General features: G+C 37.8%; 1 protein-coding gene across 19 annotated transcripts in view; it reads left to right on the top strand.

Moving 5' to 3' along the window:
* Positions 1-22,799, top strand: part of ABI3BP (ABI family member 3 binding protein) — a 298,503-nt gene that overhangs the window by 251,468 nt on the left and 24,236 nt on the right. For all 19 annotated transcript variants that reach the window (XM_055567939.1, XM_055567955.1, XM_055567954.1 and 16 more), the window contains 4 exons: positions 445-573; positions 1,273-1,341; positions 9,280-9,489; positions 14,131-14,239. In XM_055567939.1, the coding sequence (XP_055423914.1) occupies positions 445-573; positions 1,273-1,341; positions 9,280-9,489; positions 14,131-14,239 (517 nt within the window). The remainder of the gene's footprint in view (positions 1-444; positions 574-1,272; positions 1,342-9,279; positions 9,490-14,130; positions 14,240-22,799) is intronic.

Raw genomic sequence — 22,799 nt, 5'->3', positions numbered from 1 at the left:
GCCTGCCCCCCTACTCTGCTCTCATTGTTTCCTGCCATTCTTGGCTCTCATGCCTCCAAATTCAACGTGCCACATGACTTTATGCTTCCCTGACTGTGTTCTTCCTGTAAACTCCACCTAGAATACAGCTCTCATGCCTACCTACTGACCACACCCTCTAGGAAGGCATTTCTGTCTTCCCCCCAGCACCCATCATCTTTCCCCATAGACTTGTCTTCTCTGAGACCTTGTCTTATGCTTTCACAATATTTATAATGCTTCAGTATAATTTGGCTTACACCTATCTCCCAATCAATCAAGGACACCAAGTCTTATTTTCTCTCTAATCCTGGCATATAGTGCCAAGTCACATGGTAAGTCCTTAATAAATATTTGTTGAATAGGTAAATGGGGAACTCTGCAGGGCTCCCTACGAAACCTGACTCCTTTGGCTCTGCATTATAGGAATCATTTCATCAGACCGAGTAACTTCCCCACCCTTGAGGGCAACACTCATACCTACAGAAGCCCCCTTGGAGAGAATGGAGACAGATAAAAAGCAACCAACAGCTCCTGCCTCAGGAGAAGATCTTGGTGAGTATGTCAGTCAAGTTCCACTGGATGCTTAGCCACAAAGTACCAGAGGATTTCAAATTAGGGAGAAAAGAGTCCCAGTTCTGGATCAATACATTTTACTCAATTTTATGATTGATAGGGACATTTTAATTTAAAATTACACTTACTTCTAATGACATAGAAGGAAGTGCCAAGATCTTTAATAAAGTCTTCCTCAAAAGATCTAGATTACCTAGTCCTTATTCCTAAATCACATGTCATTCCTAATCACACATAACTTAATATATGAATGCATATTAGCTACTTGGTTGTAATCTTTGGTGGTGGTGGTTTGGTCACTAAGTCATATCTGACTCTTGCAACCCCATGGACTGTAGCCTGCCAGGCTCATCTGTCCATGGGATTCTCCAGTCAAGAATACTGGAGTTGGTTGCCATTTCCTTCTCCAGGGGATCTTCCTGACCTGGGAATCGAACCCCATGTCTCCTGCATTGTAGGCAGACTCTTTACCAACTGATCTACAAGGGAAGCCCAGTTGTAATCTTTAAATCATTTATTACTCTTCAGAACACCTGCAGCAGGACACAGTTAAGGGCCTTGAAATGTGAATAATATGGATTATAATAATATGGAAACCAAAGTTGCATGCAATTGACCAGGAGGCATTATAAATATTTATAGCCTTTACTACTTTTTCATTGTATCATCCATCCTCAGATAACATCACTGACTTTAGCTCAAGTCCAACAAGAGAAACTGATCCTCTTGGGAAGCCCAGATTCAAAGGTACGTATGATCGGCTACAAATCTTACTTTTAAGAAAGCTATCTTTGTTGGGTATATTAGTCAACTGTTGTTGTGTAGTAACTACAAAATCTTAGTGGCATATTCTTTTTTTAATTTTTTTTTTTACCTATTTATTTTTGGCTGTGTTGGGTATTCTTTGCTACATGAGCTTTTCTCTAGTTGTGGCAAGCAGAGGCTACTCTCTAGTTGCAGTGAAAGAGCTTCTCATGGCAGTGGCTTCACTTGTTGCAGAGCATGGGCTCTAAAGGCACACAGGCTTCAGTGGTCATGACTACTGGGCTCTAGAGCACAGGCTCAGTAGTCGTGGTGCATGAGCTTAGTTGCCCCGTGGCATGTGGTATCTTCCTGGATCAGGGTTTGAACCTGTGTCCCCCACATTGGCAGGCAGATTCTTTACCACTAAGCCATCAGGGAAACCTAGTAGCATACCCTAAAAAGGATTTATTTCTCATATGTCTACAAGTCACATGGAGGTCAACTGATTTAGGATGTGCTTAGCTGGGTGATTCTGTTTCTAGCAGGTACAGCTGGGTCTCTAAAGGTTAGCCTAAGGTCTGCTCCACATCTGTTCATTTTGGTACCCAAGATGAAAGACTAACAGTGACCCAGAAGAAGCCATTCTCCTAATGATTCAAAGTAAAGAGAGGAGGAGTCCAGATATACAACAACATTTCAACCTCCTTGTGTTATACCTGCCAATATTCAACGGCAAAAGAAAGTCACAGAGCTAAGTTCAAATTGAAGATAGGGGAAATATACTCTTTCCATGAATATAGAGAATATTTTTGAACAGTAATCTAATCTACCAAAGTAAAAGATATTATATGATATAGACCAGTGTTTCCTTTTGTGATCTGTTTTTCTGAAGTATAAAATTTGATAAATTTTAATATATGTATATATTCATTTAACCATCATCACAATCAAGATAATGAGTACTACAACGCCTCAGAAAGTTTCATCATGTACCTTTATAATCCCTCCTCTTCACTCCTCCCACCTAACCTCTAGTCTCATATTACAGATTGTTGCTGTTGTTTTTCAGTCACCAACTCATGTCCAGCTCTTTGCAACCTCATGGATTACAGCATGCCAGGCTTCCCTGTCCTTCACTATCTCCTGGAGTTTGCTCAAACTCATGTCCATCGAGTCAGTGATGCCATCCAACCATCTCATCCTCTGTCGTCCCCTTTTCCTCTTGCCCTCAATCTTTCCCAGCATCAGGATATTTTCCAGTGAGTTGGCTCTTCACATCAGGTGACCAAAATATTGGAGCTTCAGCATCAGCCCTTCCAATGAATATTCAGGGTTGATTTCCTTTAGGATTGACTCTTTTGATCTCCTTACTGTCCAAGGGACTCTCAAAATTCTTCTCCAGCACTGTAAATTCGAAAGCATCAATTCTTTGGCACTCAGCCTTCTTTATAGCCAACTCTCACATCTATACATGATTACTGAAAAAAACATAGCTTTAACTAGATGGATCTTTGTCAGCAAAGTAATGTCTCTGCTTTTTAATATGCTGTCTAGGTTTGTCATAACTTTTCTTCCAAGAAGCAAGCATCTATTAATTTCATGGCTGTAATCACTGTCTGCAGTGATTTTGGAGCCCAAGAAAAGAAATTCTGTCACTGTTTCCACTTTTCCCCCATCTATTTGCCATGAAGTGGTGGATCCAAAGTCATGATCTTAGTTTTTTGAATGTTGAATTTTAAGCCAGCTTTTTCCACTCTTGTCTTTCACTGTCATCCAGAGGTTCTTTAGTTCTTCTTTGCTTTTTGCCATTAGAATGGTATCATCTGCATATCTGAGGTTGTTGATATTTCTTCCAGCAATCTTGATCCCAGCTTGTGATTCATCCAGCCTGACATTTCCCATAATGTACTCTGCATATGAGTTAAATAACAGAGGGACAATATATGGCCTTGATGTACTGTTTTCCCAATTTTGAACCATTCCATTGTTCCATGCCCAGTTCTAACTGTTGCTTCTTAACCTACATACATATTTCTCAGGAGGAAGGTAAGGTCATTTGGTATTCCCATCTCTTTCAGCATTTTCCACAGTTTGTTGTGATCCACACAGTCAAAGGCTTCAGTGGTCAATGAAGCAGAAGTAGATATTTTTCTAGAATTTTCTTGCTTTTTCTGTGATCCAACGGATGATGGCAATTTGGTCATTTGTTCCTCTTCCTTTTCTAAACCCAACTTATACATCTGGAAGTTCTTGGTTCACCTGTTGAAATCTAGTTTGAAGGATTTTGAGCATTACCTTGCTAGCATGTGAAATGAACACAGTTGTATGGTAGTGTGAAAATTCTTCAGCATTGCCTTTCTTTGGGATTGAAATGAAAACTGACCTTTTCCAGTCCTGTGGCCACTGCTGAGTTTTCCAGATTTGCTGGCATATTGTGTGCAGCACTTTAACTGCATCATCTTTGTAGACTAATATGCATTTTTGGAGTTTCACATAATAGAAAATAATATATTATGAACTTCCTTTCTGATTTCTTTTACTTACTGTAACTATTTGGTGATGCATCCATGTTGATATATGTATCAACAGACTATTCCATTTTATTGCTTATGAGTATTCTATTGCATAGATATATAATAATTTATTAAAACTTCATGACATTTGGGTTGTTTCCAGCATTTTTACATTACCAGTAAAGTATGCTATTCTATGACCATTCATGTACAAGTCTTGTGTAGACATATGCTTTCATTCTTTTTGGACAAATTGCTATAAGGGGAATGGCTAGATCATATGTAAGTGCATATTTAACGTTTTAAGGAACTGCCAAACTGTTTTTCATAGCAGTTGTACTGTTTTGCCTTTCTGTCAGCAGTGTATGAGGGTTCCAGTTCCTCCACATCTTTTCCAACACTTAGTATGGTCAGCCTTTTTAATTTAAACCCTTTTATTTATTTTTTTTTAATTTTATTTTATTTTTAAACTTTACATAACTGTATTAGTTTTGCCAAATATCAAAATGAATCCGCCACAGGTATACATGTGTTCCCCTTTTAAAAAGTATGTAGTAGTATCTGTGATTTTATTTTGCATATCCCTAATGACTAAGGGTGCTGAACATCTTTTCATGTCCTTATTTTCCATCTGTATATCCTTTTTGATATGTCTCTTTACATTTTTTCTATATTTTTGTTGTGTTGCTTATTTTCTTATTGTTGAGTTTTAAGAGTCTTTATATTTTCTGGTTGAAGATCTTTTTCAGGTACATATTTCGCAAACATTTTCTCCCTGTGTGGCTTCTTTTTTAATTTTAATGAAGCTTGGTTTATTGATTTGGTTTTTTTAGATTGCATCTTTGGTGTTACAGTTAAGAAATCATTGACTAATCAGAGATCACAAAGAGCTCCTCTGTTTCCTTCTAGAAATTTCTCCTCTGTTTCCTTGTAGAAGGTTTCTACTTTTAAATTTAAGTCTATGATCCATTTTGAGTCAAATTGTGTATATGATACAAGATATGAATGCAAGTTTATTTTCTTAAGGATATCAAACTGTTCCACCGTATTTGTTGAAAAATTATTGTTCCTCCACTGAATTTAATTTGTACCTTTGTCAAAAACCAATTGTCCATATATACACGGAACTATTTAGGTGTTCTCTAGTTGTTCCATTGATCTATTAACTACCTTTCCATCAATACCACAGTGTCTGGATCACTGTGGTTTTATGATAAGTGCTGCAATTGGGTTGTGTTAGTTCTCCAACATTGTTTTTATTTCTCTAAAGTTGTTTTGGTGGCTCTAGGTCCTTTTGTATTCCTAGCTAAATCTTAGGATGAATTTATCAATGTCTAAAGAAAAATAGCCAGCTCATATTTTTATTAGAATTTCATTGAATCTGCAAGTCAATTAGAAAGCATTGACAGCTGAACATTATTGTCCTCCTACCTATGAACATGGTATATCTCACCATTTATTTAGGTATTATTCATTTCTCTCACCAATGATTTTTAGTTTCAGTGAAATAAAACATAAAAGTAGCATTTTAAGTTTCAGTTTCCTATTGTTCATTGCTAATATGTAGAAAAACAACTGATTTTTTGTACCGTGATTTTATATTCTACAGTCTTGCAAAGCTCTGTAGATTTTTTTGTAGATATGCTGGGTTTCCTATAAACAGAACTATGTCATCTAAGAGGAAGGTTTTCCTTCCTCCTTTCCAACTTGAGTACCTTTTTTCTTGCTTTTCCATACTGGCTAGCACCTCCAGAAAAACACTGAATTGAAAGTGAGGATTGATATATTTTTCTTATTCCTTATCTTATAGAAAAAACCATTTAATCTTTCACCATTAAGTATGTTGTTACCTGTGGTTTTTTTTATAGATATCCTTATTGAGTTGAGAAAGTTCTCTTCTATTCCTGCTCCAGTGAGAATTGTTATCAGAAATGAATGCTAGATTATGTCTAATGATTTTTCTGGCTTTATTGAGATAATTATAAGGTTTTTCTTTTCTTTTAGTGTGTTAATATGATAAAGTAATTGTTCTTGAATTGTAGATTAACTTTGCATTCCAGGGACAAATTCCCCTTGGTTATAGTGCATTCTCATTTAAATATATTGTTGATTTAATTCCCTAAAATTTTGTTTAGAATTGTATTCAGTGAGGGGTATTGGGCTGTTATTTTCTTTTCTTGTAAAATCTAGTCAAGTTTTAGTGTCAAAATAATACTGAAATTTTCAATTTTCTGAAAGGGTTTAGAATTAGTATTGCTTCTTCCCTAAATATTTGGCAGTATTCACCAGTAAAGTCATCTGAGCCTCACATTCTCTTTGTGAGAAGTGTTTTACTTGTAAATCATTATAATTGGAGAAGGAAATGGCAACCCACGCCAGTACTCTTGCCTGGAAAATCCCATGGATGGAGGAGCCTAGTAGGCTACAGTCCATGGGGTCGCAGGGAGTCGGACACAGCTGAGCGACTTCGCTTTCTTTTCTTTTTTCTCTTCTTTAATAGGTATAGGGCTATTCATATACTTTCTTCCATAGTGAGCTCTCATAATCTTTGTCTTTCAAGTTATTGGTCTATATCATCTAAGTTGTCAAATGTATTTCATTTTCTTTTATTTTGATATCTGCATAATCTGTAATGATGTCACCTCTCTCATTCCTGTTATTGATTATATGTGCCTTTTTTCTCTTTCACCTCATCAGCCACACTATAGGTCTATCAGTTCTTTTGATCTTCCTACAAGTTCAATTTGGGTTTCATTTATTTTGTGTATTATTTTTCTGTTTTCCATTTCATTTATTTTTACTTTGATCTTTACTATTTCCTTTTTCTGCTTAATTTGAGTTCAATTTGCTCTTCTAATTTCTTAAGGTTCAAGATGGTTTGAGACCTCTCTTGTTTTTAAATATGAAATTCAGTGCTACAACATTTTCCCTAGGTATTATTTAAGCACCATCTAAAAATGTTTGATATACTGTGTATTCAGTTTTACCCTATTCAAAATACTATTAAATTTCCTTTTGGTTTCTTCTTTGGCTTATTAGAAGTAGGTTACTTAATTTCCAAATATTTCATGATTTTCAAGAGATCATTCTGGTACTGATTTTTATTAATAACTACATTGTTGTGATATACTCTGTATTTCCTGAGTCATTTTAAATTTATTGAGACTTTTTTATAGCCCAGAATATAGTGTATCTTGGTGTGTATGTTTTGTGTATACTTAAAAAGAATGTGTATCTTCCTAGTCTTAAGTGGAATATTGTATTAGTTTGCTAGGGCTACCAAAACAAAATACTATAGACTTTGGCTTAAACAACCAAAATTTATTCTGTCTCAGTTTTAGAGTGCAGAAGCCTTATTTCAAGGTATTATCAGGTTTGATTTCTCATATTGGAAGTTAAATCTTCAACATAGGAATTTTAAGAAAACATAATTCAGTCCATAACAAGTGCTCTATAAAAATGTCAATTAAGTCAATTTGCTTGGTTATATTGTACAATTCTTTTATATCCTTTGTGATTTTCTATCAACTTGTTCTATCAGTTAATGAGAGAATACCAAAATCTCTAGCTCTAACTGTAAATTTATTTATACTTTCTTCTTCTGTCACTTTTTTTTTTTTTGCTCCATGTATACTAAAGGTCTGTATTCAGGTATAGACCTCAATTACTTAGGATTGTAATAAACTAATGAATTGATTCTTTATCATTATAAAGTGACCTTTTTTGTTTATGGTAATATTCTTTGATGATATGGTTAGGTTTAAATCTATTATCATCTTGCTATTGTTTTTCATTTGTTCCATCTGTTCTTTTTTCCCTCTTCTTTTTCAGCCTTCTTTTGGACTGAATATTTTTACGATTCCGTTTTACTTTTTTTGTTGTCCTCTTAGCTATAACTTTGTTTTGTTATTTTAGTGAATAATTTGGGGTTCATAGAATGTGTCCTTAACTTCACAGTCTACCTTCCAGTGATATTGCACAACTTCATAAACAGTTGAGTGTGAAGTATAAGAACTTTACATTAGTATAGCAGCTTTTCTTTCCTGGCTATTGGGCTATTACTTTACTTTTGCATGTTATATAGATCACACTAAGTTGTAATTATTTTTGTTAAACAGTAAGCTATCTTTCAGAGAGAACTAAATAATAAGATAAACATGATGTATATTTGCCTATATAGCTACCATTTCCAGTGCTCATCATTCCTTTGTGTGCAGCCATATTTCCATCTGGCATCATTTTCCTTCTGTCTAGAGAACTTCATGAATCTTCCTTATAGGTTGGGTGTGCTAGTCATGAATTCTTTCAGCTTTTGTATGTCTAAAAAATATTTTGCTTGTTTTTTTAAGATATTTTCACTATAGAATTCTAGATGATAAGTGTTTGTTGTTGTTTTGGTTTTTGTTCTTTAATATATAGGACATCTCTCTGTTGCCTTCTCACTTGCTTTCTTTACGATGAGAAATCTGCCACGATCCTTCTTTGTTGTCCTAACATGTCTTTTCTTCTCTGCTCTCTTTGAAGATCTCCAGAAATTTAATTTGGGTCTTTTTTTATATCTTCCATTTCTTAACTTTTTGACCATGTGGAATATACTGATAATAACTGTTTTATTGTCCTTGTCTCATGATTCTAACATCTATGCAAGTTCCAGTTTGACTCTAAATGATTTATTTTTCTCATTATGGGTAATATCTTCCTGTAAGGAATTTATCCAGTTGGGTGCTGTGTTGGTGGTTTAGTCACTAAGTCATGTCCGACTCTTGTGACCCCATGGACTGTAGCCCGCCAGGCTCCTCTGTCCATGGGATTTTCCAGCCAAGAATACTGGAGTGGATTGCCATTTCCTTCTCCAGGGGATCTTCCTGACCCAGGAATCAAACCCAGGAATCGAACCCAGGTCTCCTGCATTGTAGACAGATTCTTTACCAACTGAGCTATGAGGGAAGCCCGGTGGGTGCTGTATATGTTTGTTATTCTTAATATATTGTTGGATTTTATTCTGGGGTGCAATTAAATAACTTAAAACCACTTGATCTTTCTGAGCCTGGCTTTTAAGGTTTATTGGTAGGAACAGAGCTATATTTTAGTGTAAGGCAAATCATTTCCCACTACTGAACCAAGATCCTTTTGAGTACTCTTTCCAGTACCCCATAAATTATGCAGTTTAAACCAAATTACTTTTGGATATTAGCATAAGATAAACCTATTTAGAAAATTAAATCAATAGTATCATCCATATCATGTATCCCAAAGACAGGATTCTGGATTTTCACAAATTCAAACCATCCACATCACTGCTTTCATCCAACTGTGTATAGTATTAGATCAAATATCCTCAAACAGATTGTTTTACTTATGACTTCTCCTCCACCTTTTTTACAAGCTCAAAAAAAAAACAAAATGCTCAATGTCCTCTCTCTCTTAGGTCCTCACGTGCGGTATATCCAAAAGCCTGACAACAGCCCCTGCTCCATCACCGACTCTGTCAAGAGATTCCCCAAAGAGGAGGCCACAGAGGGGAATGCCACCAGTCCACCGCAGAACCCACCTACCAACCTCACTGTGGTCACTGTGGAAGGGTGTCCCTCCTTTGTCATCTTGGACTGGGATAAGCCACTCAATGACACTGTCACTGGTGAGAGCACGGCATGCGGACTACTGCTACGGTGGGAAGCATTGATAAGATGATGCTCTGGGGAACGTGGTACCTCAAGTCAGACTGTGACCCTGGGTGATGTATCTCAGGAACAGCAAGTCCCTGCAGAGTTCTGCTGTCTCTGTGGCAGATGATTTTCAAAAGTGTCATAAGATGGGAAAGATCGTCTTTGTCCTGGTTATGGTCTCTCTGTTAACCTAGCAGATCTCTTAAGTTATATATCTTCTTTCTCCTCCCAGAACTTTTTCTCAATGTGAAGGTATATCTCGTCTTTCCATTACCAGAAAATTACAAATAACATATGAGAAGTTGCCACTGCTAATAGTATTTAAACCAATTTTCCTTTCACCATCCCAATTTCTAGATTGACCTAGAACTTTGAAGCAGGCTAAACATTATTATTTCAGTCATTTTATGAGAATTTTTTTTTACTTTAAATTTATTTTTAATTGGAAGATAATGGCTTTACAATGTTGTGTTGATTTCTGCCGTATATCAGCATGAATCAGCCACAGGTATGGTTTTTAAAAATTCTATTCCTGGTCAGTTTTCTGCCCATCTGAGGGAATTTTGATTCTGCTACTCCTCATAAAAATGATAATGAAAAATAAGAAACTCCACATCACTCTTTGAATTTGTTATGTGGGATTTTAATTTTCTTTAGTGAATAAGAGAGTCAGACTAGAGAGAAGAGGGGAGGGTGGGATGACTAACCACCCAAATCAGCTAGAGGATGAAGCAAATAATGTGAGTACATGCGTGTCCTGCTTCCACATGCCCAAGGTGGGCAGATGGAACAGAGGGGCCCATGAGAGGCTGTCAGAGGGAGGAGAGAGCGGTACACAGGGTAAGGTGAGGAGTGGGGAGATTCAGGAGCTGCCAAAAAGTTTTCTTTAAATAAAGGAGAAAACAGCAGCTATTTCTCCTTAAACAAAACCATTTAGTCTGGGCAGCTTCCAGTGTAAGCAGCTTGTTGTTGTTCGGTTGCTAAGTCATGTCCAGCTCTTTGCGACCCCGTGGACTACAGCACACCAGGCTTCCCTGTCCTTCACTATCTCCCAGAGTTTGCTCAAATTCAGCAGCTTGTCTTTGCTTAATTGGCCTTTTAAAAAAAAAAAAACAAAAACAGGAAAAAAAAAAAGGAAATTTGTGAATTTCCTTTCTCATGCAGTTTTGACTAGTCTTCTTGGGATTATGCCAGTAGGTACTATCATCCCAATATCTAAAAATCAATCAATTTGTAACTATTGATTATCTACATGTATTAAAAGGTTTAAAATTCTCAATCCACATGCAGTGCTAATAAGGAGTTCCTGTAATAGTCTGAGACTTAGTTCTCACAAGACTAAATGATTTATAAAAATTTCACTTCCCTTAAAGATATAGAAATCAAATTGGCATTGGTTAATCTAATATGTCTAATAATCTAATACACATTCACTTGAGTATGATTTAGCTTTTGAAAACAGCAGGATTTTCCTTTCTGTATTTTCCTTTTATCATGATATAAAATGATATAAATGATAGCTTTTAAAATTATATAAATCTGTAATCTCAAAGTATCATAAATAGGATATACTTTATCTAACCAATTAGTTTTGACATTACTATTAATATTATTAAATGTTAATGAGCTGTTGAGATCTTTCACTAGATACTAGGCTTATGATAACAAGTTTCATGAATAAGGACCACATATATAATAATAATATTTTATACATAGAAATAAGTCAGTATTTAGTCACTATTTACTTAGTTTATGTTTAAACATTGAACCATATGCCCTGATGATCTATTTTTTCCATTAAATACCACTTGATTTCAAATATAATCTTTTATAAACCAGTAGTTCAGATAATACAGAGATTAATTCTCATATCATTAGAAATGGTTTTTCAGGAAAGATTAAGAAAGGTAACAAAAGAGAGGGAACATATTCTTCATTTCCCTAGTTGACTTCTGTCAGTAATCTTTCTTGTAATTGATGTGCGTGTATTCAACTCTAGTAAATACATCCAAATTCTGATGCTTCTCCATGACCCTTCTACACTAAAGTAGAAATAGGTACACCATAGATTGCCCATAGCCTACATCCTTGGACAACTTAAAGTTAAGTTAGTCATAAGTTGTCATTTTGTGATATGTCAAGAGCATGTGGACATAGATTTAAATCCCAGACCAGGTATGTTCTAGATAATGCAACTTGAATCTATAATTAGCCTCTTTGAACTTTAGTTTTTTATTTGTAATAATAATAATTCCCATTGTTATCAATTTGTTGTGAGTGTAAAACGTAACAGGGAATTCATGCGGCATAAATTAGAGGCTGTTAAATTAACGTTTGTCGGCAGCAGCAACAGTAGGACTGGCAGCAGTAGTATCACCAGTATTATTTTCATGCTGCACTGACCAGACTATGTGCCCAACCTTCATAATAAATGATTATCTTCTAAGTGAATTATCTCATAAGGGGGTTAAAACCCTCTGAGGGCGGTAAAAGAGACCACCTATTCAGTGTCAGTTCTTTGTAGATTTTCTTATATCCTCACTCTTAAAGAAACTATTTTTTAAATCCCCTATCTTAAAATAAGAAATATGAACACATACTTTTTTGTTGGTGGTGGTAGAGTTTTAGAATGTTGGTGCATTTATGAAAATCTATTATCACTTTAAAAAATTAAAAAGGAAAGATACATACATTCTAAAACAAGAATTCCGAGAAAAATTCTAAATACCTTTTTAATTATGAAGGGAACTTCTAGATCCATTTTGAAAACTCCAAAGTTTCAGGACTAAAATCATATTAAATTCACATTTAAACATTAGGAATGACCCAAACAAAGATGTTTTTTGAAGGTTACTGCTTTCATGGATAAACCAACTGGAATATCATATAAACTGCTCTTTCAATGACTAATCAGTACTTGAATCTTTTGAACTGGAATCTTTCAAATTTTCAAATTTTGAGATACAACTCAGGGATAATAAAGAATAATAAAAGGCATAATAATAATAGGTACCACCTGTTGAGCAAAATACTATTAAGCACTTTTCATATGTTCCTACTGTAATCCCTATAAGTAACACTATGAAGAGACACTGTGGACATTTTACAGATGGGAAAACTGAGACTGAGATCCAGGCAAGTGGCTTGGTCTGTTTCTTTCCATTAAGTCATGCAGTTTCCCTTTTAAAAAAAAAAAATCTGTTTTACTTCCATTCTAATTACCCCCTTCTTTTTCTAGTAAATGCCCCTTTATGGCTGAGGGAAAAGTATAATTTGAATATCTGAAATCAGGATGCTCCCTCTCCCTCTCTTTCCATGCTCTGTTAGAATAAAAAGTCAACTGAGAGAAAGATTGGGAGCAGAGAGTCTGAGGAAGACATACTAAATACCAGCCATTAGTCTTTTAAAAGCTGCATTCATGTGTCCAGATACAATGGCCATTGCCTTCTAGTCTAATTTAAAATGGTTATAGGAAATTATTCTGAAAAGGTGGTCCTACATCTTGGATGTTTTTAATTTACTGTTAAAGATCCTTCTCAAATTAAAATTGGTGATTATAGTCTCCACGAGTTATCCTATAATTTCAGCTTTATTTCCAGTATTATCTCTACCTTTGGTCTCAGTGCTAACAGCTTAAGTCCCAGTAACTCACAACCTTCCCACTTTCCCCAAAGCCCACCACTTGTGTATTTCCTCATATTGACAGTACTGTTTTTGAGTGGGCTTTTGTGGTTGTTTGTTGGTTTTTGTTTAATTTTTGTAATCCTCTTTGTGATCTCATCACATGTATTAAACTAAATCCCAACTGATAACAGGGAAAACATATTAGTAAATTATATTCTCTTATTCTGAATATCTTTCTCTTTTGATTAGCCCTGTAAGTTCATAGAAAGCTACCCTTTAGGTAAATTTATACGGATCTCTATACTGACTTTACGGATAAAGTTTCATTTTGTTTTGTTTTAATTCAAGGATAATTATCAAGGGGGCATATATAAGCAGTATGTACAAGACTCATGTAACTTACATAAGCAGTAGGTACATACGAAAATCTTGTAATTCTGTAGTTCAAAATAATGGACTCTGGGAAAGTATAGTTCATTATTTGGTTAAATGTTATTTGCTGCTATGGTTTTAACTGTTACTTGCAGCAGTACCATGTCATCAGTGACCATTTCTCAGCTATGTTATAAAGCTCTATGAGCAGGAAATGTGCTTCTGCTGAAGCACCACTCCTCATAGAATGTTTCTTACAAAACTGCACTGGATTTTCCAGCAATGGCAGTTGATCTAACTTATATATCAAAATGATAGGTTACCATATACAGCGCTACCCCAGGAGTGTCATCACTTTACACAGCTACCAGGCCTTTCCTGCTCTGGTAGAAAGAAAACAAAAATGGTCCATGAGCAACTCCCCAAATGCTTTGGGACCTTCACCATCAACTGATAATCTCCATCTGAAAGTTGCAAATGTGTATGATCCATAGGTCTCAGGCCTGCAATCTCAGTTGCTCACTTTTATGAGAGTGACTTTTTAGGCTGTTAGCTTCAAGAACATTCAGTTTGCCAGAGCATAAAGACAAGTGTCTGTTGGCCTTTTTGCTTTTCAGAATATGAAGTTATATCCAGAGAAAATGGGTCATTCAGTGGGAAGAACAAGTCCATTCAAACAACAAATCAAACCTTCTCCACAGTAGAAAACCTAAAACCAGACACAAGGTAAGCCACCCGTGCTATTACAGGCGAACTCTGAGAGTAAAAACCACAACAAAGGAGTGAAATGACATCATCCTCTCCATCCGAAGGGAGGGTCTAGTTTGCCTTTCGTTCTTTGGCTTTCTGTACACAGCACTCGAGACTCCTAGAGTCATGGTTTGCAAATATGCAACTGACTGGTGGGGATACAGGAACTGACAAGTCGGTCTTGTAAGTTAACATTAGAGCTGGGGACACTGAGAGGTAGAAGGCCATTAATATCAAATATTGATATTAAATACCAAAGCTTAGCGGAGGAAAAGTCTACAGACCAGAGAAAACTGGAGTGTGGATGGTATAAACTAGATTTGAAGCACAGAAGGCTGGCTGGTGTGCTGGAAGAGGAGGGGAGGGAAACAAAAGCCACGTGACAAATGCAGGTAAACATTTTTTTAAGAGTTAATGCTTAAAATAGTTACAGACGAGACACAGCATTCCTTTGCTTTGGGGTCTTTTTATTATAGACAATGAGAATAGATTTTGTTTAAATGGACATATATTAATTGTTCAATAATAACTTTTCTTGGCATCCCTTATTACACATTGATACCAGGTTGTTTATCTTGCTGTATAGCTTCGTGATTCCTTTTTAAATCTAAAATATGTAATAATTTATCCATTTATTTTATTGATGCAAGAAAAATAAGAGCCTTAGACATTTCTAAAAATGTAGTAGGGAAGGGGGTTTGGGTCTTGTGTTTGTTTTACACGGCTAAATCATTAAATGTATTACTTGAGCCAGCTGTCAAATGGATATAGCCAAGTACTGCCCTAATGAAGCCCAAGTGCTAAATTCATTTCTGGACTAAATTTCACTCTGTGGGAAATCAATTTCTTCCCTCAAACTCCAAAACACCATTTGATAAACTGTCCCTGCTTTCTGTATAAAACAACAACAAAAAAGAAATCCTGACATCTTAAGTTATAGTACACCAGGCAAATACAGATCAATTTTCCAGATTGAGCAGTTTTTCAAGAATGAATATTTCATAACCTGATGAAGATCCTCTATGTTGAAAAAGATCAGCGAAGGTGAAACCTGGAACTTCAGCATCAGAGATTTTGTGTGTGTGTCATATGTTATTTCTCTTATCTCTCATTGTCATCTGACTGAATTGAACTGGGTGTTAGTGTGACACCACAAGAGCCTGTTTGGCTCTGACAGCAGGGAGACTCCTGGTCTTTTCAGGGGAAAAGGAAGCATCTAATTCATTAGAGATGCTCTGCTGTATATAAACCATAGTCCTATACTGCAAGAGTAACATCTTTCCACAAGTGTGGGGTTGTTTCCCTTAAAGTTCTCTGTTTTGATTCATAATATGGAAAATTTTGCAAATGTTAATTTTCTTAAAGAGATTAGGTTGGCCAAAATTACCATGTATCTCAGTAAAAGCCCATTTGATGATCTTGGTTCTGCTTCCTTAGCCAGATTAACAGGGAGAAGGCCTATTTTTACCATAATGCATTCTAAGGAAACAGTAAAAGGTCATTTAATTTGGACTTTTTAATAGGTGGACTTGGGCTTACAAAACTTGCTTTTTATTCCACTTTAAAAAAGTGAGCCACGTAGCACACAAAAGTTGCACTGAAGGGCATCCAATTTCTAAGTGTTCATTGTGTTCTGTTTCTGAATCAGGCTGTTCTCAGGTTTCACAGTGCACCTATTAGCTCATGATCAGAGGTAGAACACAGTTATGCCAGGGACATTTGAAACATAACTTGTTTGTAAAAGGTTTGCGTCTGCATTCAGCTAACATTTACCTGGTGCCAGTGACGTGGTCAGCCCTGTGCTTGGTATTGTGCCTACAAAGAGGAGTAAACATCCGGCCTGTCTTTGAGGAGCTCCAGGCTATTGGGGCCAGACCGCTAGTGACCGATTATTGTACACAGAGTGGTGAGAGCTCAGGTAGAAGTCTGCACCCGAGGCAGTGGAAGCCCAAGTGTGGCACGTCACAAAGTCTGGGGAATCAAAGGAAAGACAAAACTTCCTGGAGAAGGTGACACCTAGGTTGAGGGGAGAGGTGGCAGGAGCCAGTCAAGTGACTGTGGTAAGAGAAAGGAAAGTCAGAGAGAATAGTGCGTGTCAGCACAGTGGTGGAAATGGTGTGGTTGTGCATGGTGAAAAACAGGCTGTTTTCACCAGTGTGAGGGACAAAAAGTGGAGAGAAGTGGAAGCAAAGAGAAGCAGAAGCCAAGTTAGGGAGGGCCTTCCATGCCAGATCTTGGCTCAGATGGTAAAGAACCTGCCTGGAATGTGGGAGACCCAGGTTCAATCCCTGGATCTGGAAGATCCCCTGGAGAAGGGAATGGCAACCCACTCCAGTATTCTTGCCTGGAGAATTCCGTGGACAGAGGAACCTGTCAGGCTACAGTCCATGGGATCGCAAAGAGTTGCACACAACTGAGTGACTTAACACCTTCACTTTTCTATGCCAGATCAGGGAATGTGGTCGAGTGATGGGGAGACCTTGAAGCATGGTAACTGGGGAGTAACTTGCTCTGACTTTCATTTTAGCTTGCATTCTGACTTTTCTTTACTTAGAATAATCAATTTTGATATTAAAGCTACTTGTAATGAGTAGTTGGTAGAACACATCTAACTGAAAATAACTTCTCGTTAATTTCTTGCGTGAGTACCATTGTGGCCTCTGATCGAATTGGTCAAATGGGGACATAAGAGGAAAGTGCCTTAGGGCTGAACTGAATTTCACTCTGGAATCACAGGACCTGTCAAGTCATGAGGTTCATGTCCAGTTTCCAGTTACAACTGTTGTAGGACTCATGCTACTTGTTGGCGTTTGCCTTAGACTCAGATACAACCACTCACCTTTGTCCCACTGTTGTTGTGTGTGTCTTTCTTGTCTCTCCTGTCCACCATCAATATGCCTTCTAAGGAGGACCCCTGTGACCTCCATGCACACAACTTAGGTAAAATACTAGTCCTCAAAGTTAGTACTGATACTGAGGCTACAGCAGGCATAATAAAATTGCAAGTTCCCCAATTTGGACTTGTTGGCTGTTTTGTTACAAACTGTTTTCATACTGTCTTACATTGTAAAGACAAGGTTCCTTACCACTGTATCTTCTCTGCCCTAATTGTGACCCAAGATTAATGCAAATAAGAGACACCCTGTAAAATAAAGAGGAAGTATGTACAGGATGCAGTTAACAGGTGGTTTTTATTAGCTATAAAGAATGACTGTAATCACACTTCATCCCTTGTGGAATATTTTGAGTCAAAATGTACAGTAAATTCCCCACATAGGCCAACTCTGAATGATAGCTGTTAAAATTCCTCCATGAGCTTCTGGAATTCCCTATTTGAAAAGCTGGAAGATAATAACTTCTGAAGGAATACCTATAGCTTTGTTCCTATTCTAGGAGACACATGTAAAGAATTGATTTTTAGTCACCTTTTCCATCATTTGTCCTGACTAGAAAACAGGAGCTCTAAAAACAGGTCATAATTACCAGCTAATTGTTAAACAGTGACATGGGTGGGATAAAGGTTGGTGTAGAACATTTAACCTGCATAATCAAGGCAGAGAAAAGAGATCTACAGAGTCTTTGAAGTTAAAAATTCTAAATGTTCACACACTATTCTAGAACCAAAAAGATAGTCAACGATGCTACCTTCTCCTGCCTGTTTTTAATGATGTAGCCAGGTTGTTATTTACTCTGGAGAAGCTTGAAAAATAACCCACAGTAAGAGACTTCAATCTTGGCATTAAAAATAAAGTGGAATACAGGTAGCAATGTCTTGTAAACTGTAAATCTGATAGGACAAAGCAGGCATGTGGAATGGCTATTATGACTGTATCCATCAGCAGCGATCCCGCCACTGGTAGAGTTCAGCGGCTCACCTGGTGTGAGGTGTTTCTGTCTCTAGAGCACAGAGCTGCTCGGCTGCCCTGGGAAACCAGCTGCAGTTCCCAAGGCAGCACAGTGAGGACAGGCCCAGCCTTGCTGATGGTTGCTCGCAGCTGTGCTGACAGATGTACACAGGACAGAGGGGCTGCTTGTGGGGAGCCAGAAATGTTTAAGTCAAGTGATGGGATCTGTTACCAGAGATGAACAGCTGGAGCACAACTCCAGCTCTTTCTCTGGAGGATCCCCTTCTCTCACCCTCCATCCCTAAAATACAAAGACACTGTAGAGATGTTAGTGTCCACTGAAACAGTACCCATCTGGCCCACTCTCCAATATTTATTTTCCCCTTATTTTTTTCCCCATGAAACTTCATTGTGTGCCTCTTGTTGAACTAAAAGAAAGTATTAAGAGTCTTCCTGTCTGTAGCCAAGTACTTTGTTTGCAAAGACCACTATTGCCGAGGTCCAGCCCCAGCTGATCCAGGGTATTCGAAGGAGAGACGGCTAGGCGACCTATTCAAATGTTAATTAGAGATGTAAAGAATAATAAAAAGAGGATAGCTCAGTAGAAAAATTCAGTCGAGAAAAGAAGCTGAGTAGCTTGGTTTACGCGGAAAATCAATATAACCCGTGACACCAGGTTAGCTCTGACCACAGAGGCCGCAGGCGCCCTCTCGAATAGCGGAAGGTGCCCCACCTTAGACACCTTCTCGAGTGGGTCTTAGAAGCCCAGGCAAATAAACGGTCGCAGAGGATATCCGCGCTCCAGATGGACACTCAGCTGGAAGTTAAAGGGAAGAATGATATGGGGAGACCAAGCGTTGGTGAGCAAGGCCCATAGCTTTATTTTCAACAGGGACTTTTATACCCTAAGTTACACATAGAGGATAATAGGGGATGCAAAGTCAGCAGTCTTTGATGCTTATCAAAAACCAGGGTTTCTTTCCTGCAAATTTATCGTATACAAATGGTTTAGGTGATTTACATCATCTTCTGACCAGAAGGCCTATTAACATTTTATGATTCTTGACAAGGACTTATCAACAAAGACTTATTTTCTCTAAGAGTAATTATTTTAAGGTTTGGCGCCATCTTTCGAAGATAAAATTGCATTCCTATAGGGCGGATGTGTAATGGGTTTACAAAGGAAAGAATTTATTACCTTAAGGGTCTAAAGTTACTAACACCAAGGCCACTACTTATTTTTTCTACATACCAACTATTAATTAATACATATTCAAGGATACAATTCAGGGGATGTGGAAACTTGGCAACAAACATTGGCTCATAAATGAAATCTTTCACTAGTTTTATTCTGACAGTTTCTAACTCTCTGAGAGGCTCTAAGCTATTTGACTATCTTGGGCTTCCCTTGCCTGTCGAGGCTGGGAGACTGTCAACAATCGTATGCATAGCTGTAGGTGTCCGGGTAAACTTGTCAGGCGAGTTAGAGAGCCATCTGAGGGGTTTGGATTTAAACACTCCTAATTGCCCAGGAACTTTATTAATTGGAGCTGTAAGTTAACTCTTTGACAGAGAGAGCGAGATGGTGGTGGGGGACAGCCCCCAGTAAAGTCAGAGGTGAGAGCACAAAGCAATAAAGTAGGCAGACTCTGGGTTTTGGGGGTAGATGCTCGAGAATATCCGGGGGCACTCCCGAGGCTCGATCCCGCCTTTGCGTATGCCGAGCCCCCTTCCTCATGACCTTTGTCACGAGTGGAATGTCTCTATCCGGCTCCCGGCACACTATGATTATGTTTAGTTCCATGAACAGAAGAAACGATAAAGTATGTAACTTAAAAAATAAGTGTTGCACCACTGCTTAAAGGGACCAGAACTGTGGGCTAATTGACCTTAAAGTCTCTCCCAGATCTAAAATAACATAATCTTAATGCTATCTGAAACCATCACAGAATAAAAGAGAAATCTGGAACTGAAAATAAAACCAAAACCTGGGTCTGTCTTACAGTGAGTAGGTTTGTCCTGATAAACCATTTTTGCTTTGAATCTATGTCTGTGGTCTGCAATTTCTTTTCAGACAGTTATTTTCAGCACACATTTTGGTAATCCACTGATGGGCCAGGTTCTTCCTGAGGAACTAGTTGGGGAATGTGGATTTACACACAATCGCTGTCCACTTAAGAGCCCTCGTATCTCAGTCTTCTCTTCGTAGAAGCCCATGTCTCTCCCTGCTTGGCTAAGAAACTGAAGAATTCTCTGTGTGTGCCAGACATACATGTGGTCCAGCAATTTCCTATGGAAAATGCACTCTGTCTGGTAATTAAGATAAATCAAGTTTACTTAACTGGCTCAAGTACTTCTACTGTCGTCTGTGGCTTGGGAGGATCCTGGAGAACAGCTCTTCCTCCAAGATTAAAACCTACCAAAGTTTCCTGTAGCTGACAGCAAAGATAGTTTGGGGCTGTTGTTTATGTTATATGACTTAAATCTTGGCATTAAAATTAAACTGGGATAGAGGCAGCAACTTCTTGTAAACTGTAAATCTGATAGAACAAAGCAGGCATGTGGAATGGCCATTATGACCTTATTTATCAGGTTTTTGGGAAATTCTAGTCTCTGCAGTATGTATTAACTTTTCAGTATCTCTTCTCATCAGCTTTACAGAAAGGAATAAAATAAGCTGCCAGAGTATCAGGCTTTTTTTTTTTTTTTTTTTTTTTTTAGTTTTACTGTAGGTCTGAGCAGCAGAAGAATAATTGCTTCCTCATTAAAGAAAGAACTTGAGTTGATTGCTCAGGTTTGCAACAGCAAAGAGCATGGAACTCCACTAGTCTATAAAGAGAGCAATTCTTCTTTTCACATCACTGTATTATTTTTATTACTTTGCACTTCAAATTCCCTAGTATCTAGGGAGGGGTTGCAAGATACTCTTAGCAACACTTTAGTATTAGAGAGCAACTCAGATCTGAAATGTGTGTCCCCCTACAGAAATGCAAGATCAAAGAAATGTCCTTAAAGACCTACTGGGCAGCTGGTAATGACCCCTGATGCCTGCTCCACTCTCTTCTGTCAGATTTAGGCTTATTTCATCCTCGCCATATCCCCGCAGCTCTGCCCTTTGTTTCTGAGCTGTATTCCCAGGCAGCAGAGTGCCTGCACGTGGCAGGTATCCAGAAATCCTTTCCCCAATCCTGCAGTCCTTGAAGAACTAACTGGTGGGTTTGACCACCCTTTCCCCATTCCATTGCCCTTACTCTTTTTTTCTAACCCCGCTCTTTCCTTTCTTTCCCTCTGACTGAAACCCAACCTGAACGGGGCCCAGATATTTCAAAATGACACTAGGGGTCAAATCAGCTAACAAAACGTTTCAAACCAGCAAAGAGCTACCGGGTGGCCTTTCTAAATAAAAAGTGGTTGCTTGAGGTTTAAGAGCTTTTGTTAAGTTTACCAAATAGTGAAAATTATAATTCACCACTATGTTATGGGTAAAAATAGGGGGAAGTCATTATAGAGAGGAGCAAAGGAAGAGAAGGCAGGGAGATGACAGAAAGATGTGTCTGCCCTAACCTGACCTGGAGGTTAGCCTCAGGCTAGATCCCAAAGGGTGGAGCTTCCTCATTTCTGACAGTTTTGCCTGTAAACCACAGATGCCTTTCTTATCACCTTTACAAACACAAGTTTGTGGACATAGTTCTGCCGGGTTTCTCAAATTCCCCAAGAATAGAAGCACCTTTTAAAAAAATTCTTTAGGTATATAAATATAATATTAAAGAATAGTTATAATGACTTACTATGTGCATGGTACCTTAAATTTACATGCATCATTTCATGTAAGCCTCTTAAGAAACTCACAGATACTTTTATACACTTGCTGCTGCTGCTGCTAAGTCGCTTCAGTCGTGTCCGACTCTGTGCGACCCCATAGAAGGCAGCCCACCAGGCTCCCCCATCCCTGGGATTCTCCAGGCAAGAATACTGGAGTGGGTTGCCATTTCCTTCTCCAATGCATGAAAGTGAAAAGTGAAAGTGAAGTCGCTCAGTCGTGTCTGACTCTTAGCGACTCCATGGACTGTATGTAGCCCACCAGGCTCCTCCGTCCATAGGATTTTCCAGGCAAGGTTATAATTACTGTATTTAATAGTATCCTCACAAATTCCATGATGCTCATTTTTATATATGAGGCTCAGAGAGTTTAAGTTACTTACCTTAAGGTTACACATGAGTGCAGCTGTGAGCCCAAGTCTTTCTGGCCCCTGAACTCATGACATTCACCACAGCGCCATGCTGCCTCCTGATGGGCAACTGGGAAGATGGTTTTTGTCTGAATCCATAACTGTCTGGGAAAAATCAGACATGGCTTCTGCCGGGGTGTTATTCATTCGGCTTGCCTTCCATGAGGCCCAAAAGCTTGACCGCAGCTGTCGCCTAGACTGTACTCCACTTAGATACTCATTTTGATGAAGCAGGTCTTAGAAATACCTTTTCAAATTTAATTTTCATTTTTGTCAGAAGCAGATGTACTTGGTTTTAAAACTCAAATACTACAAAGCAGTTCATTCCTATTCCTAAATTCTATTTGCCAGAAGCAACCATTTTCAATAATTTTGTTAATTTTTCAACTCTTTTAAGGTATTATAATTGATAAAATTTTCAGATATTTAAAGTATACAACATGATGATTTGAAATATATATA

Source organism: Bubalus kerabau, chromosome 2 (genome assembly GCF_029407905.1).
Source record: "Bubalus kerabau isolate K-KA32 ecotype Philippines breed swamp buffalo chromosome 2, PCC_UOA_SB_1v2, whole genome shotgun sequence".
NCBI classification, from domain to species: Eukaryota; Metazoa; Chordata; class Mammalia; order Artiodactyla; family Bovidae; genus Bubalus; species Bubalus kerabau.
The sequence above is the reverse complement of the archived record's forward strand: the minus strand, read 5'-3'. Positions and strand labels throughout refer to the sequence as shown.